Source organism: Siphateles boraxobius, unplaced genomic scaffold (assembly GCF_051911475.1).
Source record: "Siphateles boraxobius isolate OS27281-9 unplaced genomic scaffold, OSU_SipBor_1 5, whole genome shotgun sequence".
Lineage (NCBI taxonomy): Eukaryota > Metazoa > Chordata > Actinopteri > Cypriniformes > Leuciscidae > Siphateles > Siphateles boraxobius.
In genome coordinates, this window is record NW_027509141.1 from 24,794,688 (window position 1) to 24,806,952 (window position 12,265).

General features: G+C 37.8%; 1 protein-coding gene across 2 annotated transcripts; it reads left to right on the plus strand.

The window, feature by feature from the left end:
• Positions 1-1,915: 1,915 nt before the first annotated feature.
• On the plus strand, positions 1,916-11,688 carry comtb (catechol-O-methyltransferase b). Of its 2 annotated transcripts, XM_077203520.1 has the most exons (8): positions 1,916-2,133; positions 2,311-2,355; positions 2,465-2,535; positions 7,774-7,945; positions 8,121-8,238; positions 9,412-9,605; positions 9,761-9,892; positions 10,081-11,688. In XM_077203520.1, exons 4-8 carry the CDS (start codon positions 7,775-7,777, stop codon positions 10,258-10,260), a joined length of 795 nt encoding a protein of 264 aa, XP_077059635.1. In that variant the 5' UTR covers positions 1,916-2,133; positions 2,311-2,355; positions 2,465-2,535; position 7,774; the 3' UTR covers positions 10,261-11,688. The 2 variants fall into 2 exon arrangements, with proteins under 2 accessions (XP_077059635.1, XP_077059636.1); XM_077203521.1 differs by lacking the exons at positions 2,311-2,355; positions 2,465-2,535.
• The last annotated feature ends 577 nt before the right edge of the window (positions 11,689-12,265 follow it).

Below are 12,265 nucleotides of genomic sequence, written 5' to 3' on the forward strand. Positions count from 1 at the left end.
TGCCTTGGGTCTGTGTTCATTTCTGTTGTCATGTGGACTCTTATTTTGAAGTTGTTTTCTGTTCCCATTGTCGAATTAAGTCTCTGGTTCCCCTGTTTGGATTATGTTCCTTTTTGAGTCTTGGATTATTTTGGTTTGTGTTTTTTGAACAAACTGTTGCTGCACTTGGATTACCTCTCCTCATCCCTGCTAAAAACGTAACATAAAGATTATATATAGTATTAGTTAGATTACTTCTTTCAGTAGTTTATGTGTAGGTTTATACCTGTTTATAGGCTACTTCTACTGTTTATATTTGTTTTCATGTAGTATGTGGTCCAGCAAGGCATGGCATTTCATTCCACTGTATGTCTCCACATATAGTAGAATGACAATAAAGTTCACTTTTTTTAACTTGAAAAGAGTGTACAGTGCTACATTCATTTTTAGCATCAACTGTTATTCTGGGATAAGAAATGACTGTTGGGAATGGAGAAAGATATATGACGTGCACTCCTGTCTGCATCAAAGTCTGTGAATGGTATTGTCCAATACATATTGAAAAGACATTCAATAATTGCTACTAAGTGTTCGGGAAGATTTGCTGGTGCCACTGACCTTGAGTTAGTATGGTCTCATTTCAATGACTGATCTGTGCTATTTTTAGTGCAGAAGACAGAATTTAGTGTTGAATGGCTCTAAAGATATTTTAGAGCACTCTCAGATTGGAGGGGCCTTATTGGGTGGGAGTACAGGAAGGTTGTCACTGTCCCCATATTTTGCAATTATTGTTATTTTATTATTCATTTTTGTAAGGTCTGAGTCAGCAGTTCATTGATTTAGGCTACTTTAGTCCATGCTGCCTGGAACTCAGCCCAGTGCCTATTTGCTCAGCCACAACATATCAGTGTCTGAAGTCCCTATATGGTTAATTTTAATAGACAGAAAGGTACTTTCTTTATTGTGTGTATGATATATTGAAGGGGATACTTTTTATTATAGTTAAAAATAACTAAAAGTACTACTAATAGTAAAAGCATTTACCCAATTTAATAAAATGACATTTAGAGTTCAGTAGACGGTTCCAGTCAATTCTTTATTTGACCTCCAAGAGGCAGTATATTTCTTATAAGGAGACATTGAAAAGGTTTATTTTAATTATCAAACAAATCTTGTTCGATTTAATTGTTATAATTGCCCGTTTCCATATTCATAAAGTCAAATGGATTGTTTTTTTTAACAATTTAAAATTCAATGACAGCTATACAGCTGTTAAATAGATTTAAACAATCTATGACATGCCCCCCACCCCCACATGTATTTATTTTCCCCTGCCCTGACATGATTAGGCCTATATTTACTTCTGTATGTAAAGAAAACACCCATATTTGAATTTGTTTACATGCCATTCATTCCCCCAGGGTCCAGTAGTAATCATGTAGAATGTGTTGGATAAGTATGGCGGGGACATGCTATCGCATCAGATCAACTAAACAAGATAAAGTTATTGACAGGGTTACATCAGTCTAACAAAGAAAAAGTCTGCTCTAAGTAGGCCTAGTCTATGCAGCATTTTGGAAGGACCAGCGTGTGTTTGTGCTGTTATTCTCCGTATTTTTTTTTATCTTTTTGAGATACTCAAATAGTTGATTTGAGTGCCTGTTCCGTGAGAACAGAATCTACATTTTAGTCAGTCGAAATTAGATAATAAATTGTGGATGAACTTACATGCAAGCAGCGTCAAAAACGCTATATGTTAATTTGACCTCTATTTAGTTTGAAATTTCAGTGTCTGTCTTGAATCCCTTTGTTTTGAAGCAACAGTTTAAAATTTGCAAATTTGATTTCTGCCATTAGCGTTATTATTTACTCATTTCATGCCGTTCCCTTACGAACGAATCTAATTGAGAATCGGTTCAATTGAATGAGTTGGTTCACAAGTAAAAGATCCGGTCGCTACCGCGTGCTTTAACAAAAAGTATACTGTAGGTAGGGGAAACTTTCAGCGAATAACAATTTAAATTCCTGTATGATTCTAATATAAATCCATCGTATGACTTCAGAATACTTGGGATATTGGAACAATTATCGATTGATCGCTTCTGTTCTCTAACTTCAATTTTATGGAAAATCTGCATACGTAACTAGATGAGGGTGAGTAAGTTAGCCTATGACTTTTAATTTGAGGTGAAATTTGAATGAATTTGAGGTTCATCTGTTGCCACATGCAGCTGCATCACAACCATAGAATGTAAAATTTTTATTTTATTTGTAATCTTTGGCTTAGTTTTGGATTTCTGTTTACTTTCTCGGGGTGTATCTCCTTAAAAGGCCTGCGGCCAAACATTCCTCACGGCTCAAAACTACCCAAAAGAGGTAAGAGAGCATATTACAGGGTCATCTGAGAGAGAGAGAGAGAGAGAGAGAGAGAGAGAGAGAGAGAGAGAGAGAGCTTGCTGAACAGTATGCATTTGCATCCTTGCAGGTTGGTTATAACAGAAGGTCCTTAAGTGAAATAGACATTTTGTAAAAGGAAAGGAGAGGCCCTCATCGAAAGTAAGTGTTTTCTCTCTATCATTTATTCTTAAATGTTAATTTACTCTCATTTTTGTCACTTGCTGCCATTTTTGTTGAACATTCAGAAAACGCTGTATGGCTGCATACCATCCATCATTATCATACCATCCATCATTATCATAATTTATTTTAATTGCCTTTTTTAAAGATGTTGTCCATTTATTACATAGTTTATTATTGCACGTTTATATGAAAATATGTTCTGTTCATAATAATGTTACACTGCCTATTACCCTCTTGCCGGTCTCTTTCATTATATAAATAATAACTAGCCTATATTTTTATTATGTGTCATTGTGTTGGTGCACACTTTGTAAATATTTTTTAGGCTTGTATCTAAATTGAAACCAAATTTACGTTAAATCAATTTTAGTAAATGTTTCACAGTGTGTGTTATGGTCAGCAGATACCAATTATCATGTTTGCACATCACTGAAGACAGAACAGTCTTTTTCGGTGTATCACATTTCTTGTTCACTTTAAATTATGTGGCTCTAATGATATCAACTTTAATATAGCATGTAATATTGATATGAAATCATTTCTCATTTATAATAAAATCCTTTTGCTATTTAGCATTATTGCTGTGATATTTGCTATTGCAGTGTGAATTAACATTATAGTACATACTGAACTTTTCCAATGCATTAAATGCATACACTGGTAAATATTTAAAGCAATTAAATTTGTGAAAACCAGCCTCTGTGCTTCTCTCATTCCTTTCTGACACCCATTTGAGAGGATTTTCTCACTAACAATGGCTGTCCAGCAAAGTGGCTGAACTCTGCATTTCTCTCCAGATCCCAGCTACATTTGTTTATATATTTAAAGAAAGCCAGTGAAGACCTTGTCATGGTCCTCAGAGGTGATACACTCTTTGTCTAATTGCTCTTAACCTTGTGGTTGTTGCCATGCAACTCTAAAATCCAACTTGAGAAGTGCATTTCCGCATCTCCATGACTACTTTAGTCTTCATTATTAACTGAACAATTGTTAACAGATCTTCTTTTTTTGTGATAAAGTACATATTTACTTTGCAGTGGATATTTTTATTTCATGTTCTATTTATTCTATTCGGAAGAAAAAAATCTGAAAAGGTGTAACGTATAGTTGTGTAGGCAACATGCATTAAAAAGGAATACTTTAAATAGTCTTTAATAATAATCTCAGGAGATCACTAGGAGCACACAGGAGATAAACAACACATCAAATAAAGATGATAACTGACAGAGGACTAAACTGAACAGGGAGTATACTAAATAAATAACTAGGAACTAAATGAGGTACAGGTGATAATTAAAAACTGAGAAAAACAAAACTGAACAAAGCAGGGAAAAATGAACTAATTGAAACAGAACAGAATATCAAAATAAGTGTCTCCCCTCACAGAAGGCAACTCTTCTTTGTGCGGTAACTGAGAGTCCAACAGTGGAGGGAGGGGGGTCTGGGGGTGGATGAGGAAATGATGATGTACAGGGAACTGAAGGAGCCAGCAGAGGGGAGCACCATGGCGGAGCTGACTGTGGAAGGAGACAGGATGCAGCCTTGGTGGGCGGTCCAGGTGGAACCTGAGGGGTGACCGACGGACGCGTAGCCGGAGCCAGATTGTGTGGAGACCCAGAGCAGAGAGGCTGATGGACCAGGATGACATCCAAAGCCCAGAAGCCCAAGGTGCAGTCGCTGGCTTGTGGGACCAAGGCAGTAGAGGCCTCAGCTGACTGGGGCGATGACAGAAGGAGTGAGGACGAGGGGGAAGCCGGAGGGAAGGAGTAGCCTGGTGGAGCCGAAAGGGTGGAGGGTCGATGTGCAGCTAGAGACCTGGAAGTCTGTGGCAGAGGCAAAGCAATGCTTGACTGAGGCTGAGCTGCAGGGACGAGGGGGCCAAGAGAAGTCCTGGGACTGACAGACTACGGTGGAGTCGAGGGAGTGCAGAGCCTGGGCGAAGCCAATGGGTTGACAGACAGAGGAGTCATGGGCCTGGAGGACCAAGGTGAAGCCTCGAGGAGGAGCTGGATGACTCCAGCAGAGGTGGTTGATCCAGGGAACTGGCCGGAACCAGTGGCAGGGAGTTGGGCAGGAACAACAGAGGAGGGTGGTCTTTGGATGAAACCGGAACATCCGAACAGCCGGAAGGGACCGGGGGAGGAGTTTGTTCGAGGGTGGAGATGCTTGAGGTGCGTGGATACAGGTGGGACCTGTATTCACGGACCACAGATCTATCAGGCAACAGATCTATCTGCTCCTTGCTCCAGGATTGACTGGTCAGTGGGGACTGAGGACTGTGACTGGGTCAGGTTTGACACACTCAGTTGAAACCCTCATATATGGGTAAGCAAACTCCAGACAAATGAAGATGTATTTCCTCCAGGTGAATGTACAACAAGGAAGTATATATGCAAGAGATAACAAGGAACTAAATGAGGTACATGTGATAATTATAAGTTTTTTTCTTTTTTAAGTATTTGTGTCTCACATGATTTTAATTAATTGTCACATGTTTTAGAGTGTGTGTCTAATTAAGGTGATTATCTGTCTCTGTAAGTTGTATTTTTCAACATCGGTATTGTGCCTGATGAAGTCAAGTAAAAATCGTCATCGGAGGGTGTATGCGGAGGCTCTGTGTGGAAATCCGCGTGGCTCCCATTTTTTGTGACCGCGCTGACATGTACACGTGATCACTAAGCTGCAAAAGCACCAACTGCGCATCAGCACCAACTGCGCCGATCTACTACTCCACCAAGCGGACCCCAGCATAAACTTTTAGTAGTATAAATACAAGTAGTCCGTGTCTGTGTTGTCCGCAGCAATAATCAACAGCAGCAGCAAAACAGCAGTAGAAGCAACAATAGTCAGCAGCAGCAGCAACAACAGCAGTAATAATCAACAGCAACAGCAGTAGAAGCAGCAACAATAATCAACAGCAGCAGCAGTAGAAGCAGCAGCAGTAATAATCAACAGCAGCAGCAACAACAGCAGTAGAAGTAGTGTGCCGGTTTCAGAATCGGTGATGACGGTTATGACGTGAGTCAAATGAGATGGTTCGTAACATAACCGTCGTCGTCCAGGGGGGGAATGCGTTGCGACGTTCGTCTGTTATAGGACAACTTATTTTGAATAAACGAGCAGACACTGATTAGCTACTTGCTCTACGTTTATTTATAATTAACAGCAAGACAACTAGAAGTGAATGTGCTTTCCATTAAATTAATCACACACAGTAAACAAATCCTTAATAAAAAAAACAAAAAAAAAACGTTGCAATGAACGTGCTTTGTTTTAAATAAATCACACACAGTAAACAAAACCTTAACTAAAAAAAAACGTTGCAATGAACTTTGCAATTTAAATGCTCAAACTGGGTGCCGGTGCGCGGAGACGTACATGCTCGGGCAGATTCGGCTTGAAGTCGTTCAACCTCGGATGCGGCGCCACGCGCGCAGTTACAAAAAAAGCTGTGCACACAGCCAAGCGAAATGGGGTCTTGCCGGTGTTGTGCCGAATTTCGACTCCCTGCCAAATTATTACCCCCCTCGTTGAAATCAGTATCTGATTGCCTAATCCTAACCCCACCCCTAATCCTGAACCCTCCCCCACAACAAATCCTAAACCTATCATACTATAGGGGTAATATTTTCACGGGGGTCAGAATTCGGCACCACACCAGTCCTGCGCACCCGACACGTAATTTTTGCTGCACGCATCTTCACGCTCGTGCGGACGGGTCAAGTATAAACAAGGCTTTACTCCGTGTCAGCTCGCGCTGATCGGTAAAGGGACACAGACCTCTCCCGTATCATCTCCTGCAGCAGCCTCCGAAGCACCACTAACTCCGCCTCCGTTCCCCTCGTAAGCTGATATTAGTATTTAAACATTCTCTATGATAAAATTTTTTTGTAAAAAATATTTTAATAACACTTTTTTGGTGGTTATAGAGTTCTAATGACGGTGTTCAACTATAACCGTCGGTCTCACGGTTATATAGTAACCGTCACACCCCTAGAAGCAGCAGTAATAATCAACAGCAGTAGAAGCAGTAGCAATAATCAACAGCAGCAGCAGCAATAGAAGCAGCAGCAATAGTCAACAGCAGCAATAATCAGCAGCAGCAATAATCAACAGCAGCTGCAGCAACAACCGCTGTAGAATCAGTAATAATCAACTGCAGCAGCAGCAGCAATTACAACTGTAGAAGCAGCAGCGTAGCAGATCTATTCCACCAAGAACAAACATTATTAACGTTGAAAACAGTTGTGCTTTTTCATATTTTTGTGGAAAGAAACTGTGATACATTTTTACAGGACTCTTTGATAAATAGAACGTTCAAAAGAACAGCATTAATTTAAAATAAAAAATCTGTCAAAAATTTTTTTTATGGTAGTGTATAATAAATATTTTACATGTTATTGCTGTATCTAGTGGTGTTGACAAAGGGAAAAAGAAAAATTGCAGTTTTGTCCCAATTCCAATATCTGCTTCATGGACAGATTGAGCTACAGCAACATGTTGTAGCAATAGCAACCAAATAATCACATGAGAGAGATTTTCAGTTAAGGCTTTACTTGCTGCATAGTAACCACCCATCTCATTAGACCAATACAATAGAGGAATGGCCAGAGAGATGAAAGCACAGTACTGAATGAGAACATTAATTTCCATATACATTCATCTCATGACCTGCACGAGTGCAGACCTGGGCTCTATTAGAGAGTAATTATATTGCATACGTGTGTGTGTATGTGTGTGTGGGTTCTGTCTTGAAGGGTGATAGAGATGTATTATTTTAACTCTAAATTTACACTGACCATTTAAAGGGATGCACTGTAATATCAGGCTTTTATTAATTTATATGGCTTATTTTATGTTCAATTGTAATACTATTTTACAATTTTACTGTATTTTTTATCAAATAAATTCAGCCTTGGTGAACAAACAAACATGAAAAATGCCTCAATGATCCTAAACTTTTAAACGGTGGTGTATATTGATTGCCACTATGTAAATATTTCAGATACAAATTGGATAAGTTCAATAAAATAATACATGTCTATAATTTCTAAAATACAATGCAATCCAATGCAAATGCTTTGAATAGACATTTGATTTAATTTATGTTGTGATTTTTCTGAGCCAAATAACTAGATCTGTACTTTATGTGATTATCAGCTTCATTCAATAAATGTATTCTAATGGTTTATGCATCTCTGTGTCTGGCTCTAGTATGTTGCTGGTGTTGCTGTGCTGGTTTGTCGGGGTCACAGTGCTTTTATATGTCTTGTACTCCTGGTTCATTCCTGCTGTTGTGCAGTTCAACGGCAGTCTCGCGTTACTCTGGCATGATGTCATCGTTGAGCGGGCTCTTGATACTCTGACCAGATCTACTCGACCACAGGTGATCTCAATACAAAATTACAGAATGTACCTTGGTCCTGTCCGGCATCTGCAACTAGGATGCAAATTGGGACATGTGATCCAAAGACTGGGGGAGGTCAAAGGTGTTAAACTATTGAGGTCCATAAAGTAAACAAAGTCGTCACCAGAACCCTTTATGTCTTTTTTGTGACCAGCGTCTGCTGAAAGCAGTACGGAAGCATGCAACCCGAGGTGACCCTCAGAGCGTGATCTCGGCCATTGATCATTTCTGCCGACACAGTGAATGGGCTATGAACATTGGAGATGAGAAAGGTCAGAGCACTGCTTTTGTATTTCCAGAGTCGTGTCAAAAACACTTTTTTCACTGCACAAAGATGTTCAGGTGAAAATCTGAAAAAAATTCAGATTATTATCTGAAGATAACATTTGAATATATTTGCTTCAAAATAGGGAAATGTTTTATTGATTGTCATTTTTATTACTTACTCTACCATATAAACGTTTGGGGTCAGTAATTTTCTTTTTAAAATAAATTAATACTTTTATTCAGCAAGGGTGTCTTCGGTTGATCGAAAGTGAAAGTATAGACTTGTACATTGTTACAAAAGTAAAATTGTTGATCTTTCGAATGTTATATTAATCAAAACAGCATGAAAAGTTGTATCATGGTTTCCAAAACAATATCAAGCAGCACAACTGTTTTCAACATTGATAACAATAAAAGGAAATGTTTCTTGAGCCCCAAATCAGCATATTAGAAGGATTTCTGAAGAGTCATTGTGCTGAAAATTCAACTTTACCACCACAGTAATTAATTAAATTTTAATATTAAAATAGAAAACTGTTATTTTTTAATTGTGATAATATTTCACAATGTTACTGTTTTTACTGTATTTTTGATCAAATAAATGCAGCCTTGGTGAGCAGAAGAGACTTCCTTCATAAACATAAATAATGTTCCAAGTATTCAAATATATGTACTCAATTTCACACATTTTTGGAACTTTTGCCAAGACAGCTATGTCATTTTTAAACAAAACCAGTAATTTTTTTTTTTTTTTGGGCTATACTTGTCAGGGCCAAATGTTCTCACTTATACAGTAAAATAAAATGACAACAACCGACTAGTGAGGACATTTTACTGATCCTCACCACTAGTTATAAAGGCTTATAAATCGGCCAAAACATGTTTTTATTTAAATTGAGTGTTTTGCACATGTTTCTTGAGGGATATGTTTAGCGATAGGGGTTGTGTTAGGCCATAGAAAATATCCTTAACCTGATATAAAATCAATGTAAGTCTTTGCAATGTCCTCACTAATATAGTGAAACAAACGTGTGTGTGTTGTGTGTGTTGGTTTGTGTGTGTGTTGTGTGTGTTTTGTGTGTGTGTGTGTGTGTGTGTGTGTGTGTGTGTGTGTGTGTGTGTGTGTGTGTGTGTGTGTGTGTGTGTGTGTGTGTGTGTGTGTGTGTGTGTGTACACAGGCTCTATCCTGGACTCAGTGGTGAATGAGTTGAACCCAGAGAAAGTTCTAGAGTTGGGCACATACTGTGGATACTCCACAGTGCGCATTGCTCGTCTGCTTCCTCCTGGAGCTCGTCTGATAACACTGGAGTTCAATGCAGATTATGCTGCAATTGCTCGACAAGTAATCGCCTGGGCGGGTCTTGAAGACAGAGTAAGGGCCCTGTTGCTTCACAAACACTTTATTTACATACAGTGATCCTTATTTATTCTCTACTCTCTGCAAACATTGTTTGTAGCCTATATATTTCAAATGAAAGGAGTAATTTCCCGTTTATTGTGCCTTGAATCAATGTTTTACTTCATCAGGTCCAGCTTGTAGAAGGTGCGTCTGAAGATTGGATCCCACGCATGAAGGAGCACTTTGGAATTGAAACATTTGATTTCGTTTTTCTGGACCACTGGAAGGACCGTTACCTCCCTGACACAAAATTAATGGAGGTGTGTTTGATTCTGACCACTGTAATTTCATTCAATCTCAGTTAGAGATTATGGTGTCTCTACAATGCAAAAATGTCCTAAAACTTCATGAATTCAGTTGCAAAGTCAGTATTTTCCTCTCGATTTCACTGGAAGCATATATCCAACCTTTCTGCACTTCTCTTTTTTTCTGTCTTCTTTATTTCTAGGATTGTGGTCTACTAAGGAAAGGCACCGTTCTGCTTGCTGATAATGTGATCTGTCCGGGAGTCCCAGACTACCTTCAATATGTGCGCAATAGCGTTTCCTATGAAAGCTGCTATTTTAAATCCCATTTAGAGTATACCAAGGCAGAGGACGGCTTGGAAAAGTCTGTGTTTTTGGGCTAGAGATATACAGAAATGGTTCAAATGCTTACCTTTTTTTGCTTGACTTTTTATGCTAAGAGTTTCTCAGCCTTAACACAAGGTGTATTTTGAATGATTTATTATCATAAGTCCTTAAGACTTACTGTACTTAAAATCTGAGAATCAGAACACAATTCTGCACATTTGTTCAAACAAGACCTTTCTTTTACCACTCTGTACCACTAGAGGGTAGAATCACATTTAAAATGGCTTGTCCAGACCGGTCTAGACCCCCTCTTACAGTGTAACCAGAAATTTTATCTTAAAAATATATACCAGTGACTTTGTATTTATATTTTTACAGAAAATGTAACCTTTTTAGGTTATTCTACAGTTATTCTGTAATAATTTAAACAATGCCACTTTGTGTTCATGTCATTAAGAGTGTGTTCATTTTAGCTTTATTTATTTTTTTGCAGTATTGATAGTGGCTTATATGGATTGCAGTTTTATTTACGTTTTGGTGCATATTTTTGTATGCTTTAATGTTGCAAATTGATTTGTCTCTGGCAATAATGTTTTATTCATTTAATTTTTAAGGTGATATTTTAATTAGCTTTTTAATCTAAGCTGTCTTATTGTTAACTAAGTTATAAAACATATTTTCATGACCTAACCATTGCTTGTGTGTGGATGGGTGGCCTGGTAAACCCTACATTATGGGAACAAAATGTCCCCACAAAGATGGTAGCATCCGAAATTCGTTTCGTTTTTTGTTCCCCATGAGGTAAACAGCCAGGGTAGGGTTAGTGTAAGGGGATAGAATAAAGTTTGTACAGTATAAAAATAATTGTGTCTGTGAAAAGTCCCCATAAAACATGAAGAGTGTGTGTGTGTGTGTGTTATTTACAGACATAACCAAATTTCATTTTTATTTTATGTTCATTTATTGTTCGGATCCATCCCTCTCACATTTTATAGTGTCATATTCCACAACTTAATTTAACAGTCATAAATCTTTAATAGCATTGAAAATTAACCACTACAGCCCAACCACACATTTCAACATAATACAAGCACACTTATAAATAAAAATATTATAGACACCTTAACCCTCTATGGTACAGTGTTGCCTCCAGAGTGATGGAGATGAGGATGATAATTGGATATGATAACTTGATATGATGGTTTGGTAATACTTGTGTTCCACAATGGTACAATGTTGCCTGCGAGCAACAGCCGGAAATGAAATGTTACTTTTTATTAAATATGAAATTTGTAATACATTAAAAACTGGATATATGTGTTTGTTTAAGTGTCTGGTTAAAGAAATTGATGTTTTCAATAAATATGTATCTTTTTTTCTAAGTGAAAATGTCAAATGTTTAAATTTGTCTGTTGTGGTACAATGTTGCTTTCGGCAACAAACTTTTACAATGTAAAAAAATAAAAAATGAATGAAGAAGTTTATTGATATTGTTATAGTGTCCAATTTTAAGCAGGACACTTACACAAATAAACACCACAATTATTTTTCTCGCTCATTGATATCATATTGCGTACCATAGCGGGTTAAATTATCTTTGAACAGGGAATACTCGGTCGCTGGTTTGCTTAAAAATTTAACAGAGATGGTATGTTTATTTGAATAATTCATCCATAACATAAAGCCAAATATATCCAGAGAAAAAAGTAACCAAAGGTGAAGAGTGCAGAGTCAATATGTTGGAGATGTGAAAAGCCATTAGCCCATATACAGCCATGTGTGTCAGAATAAAGTCCAACGATGGAATTATGGACCAGAGTAAGGCTATACACTACCATTTAAAAACACACGTGACAGTGAGGTCAGATTAGATTATCTGTCTTTATAAAAAGACAACGAATCATTCTAAAATCTACAAAAATCATATAAATCATTATGACGAGACTAGGGTCTCGCACCAGATTGTTTCATAAAAGCATGCCGGTCTAAACGCAGAGACGAGCAGTGTTCACATTAAAAATATATACCGTTCCATCCCTCTCAGAGACTTTTCAAATGCAT

Excerpts from the sequence above, each read along its gene's own strand:
- comtb (XM_077203520.1), top strand. The coding sequence starts at position 7,775 with ATGTTGCTGGTGTTGCTGTGCTGGTTTGTCGGGGTCACAGTGCTTTTA. Across the intron at positions 8,239-9,411 it reads GAACATTGGAGATGAGAAAG|GCTCTATCCTGGACTCAGTG; the intron begins GTCAGAGCACTG and ends GTGTGTACACAG. Across the intron at positions 9,606-9,760 it reads GGGCGGGTCTTGAAGACAGA|GTCCAGCTTGTAGAAGGTGC; the intron begins GTAAGGGCCCTG and ends TTACTTCATCAG.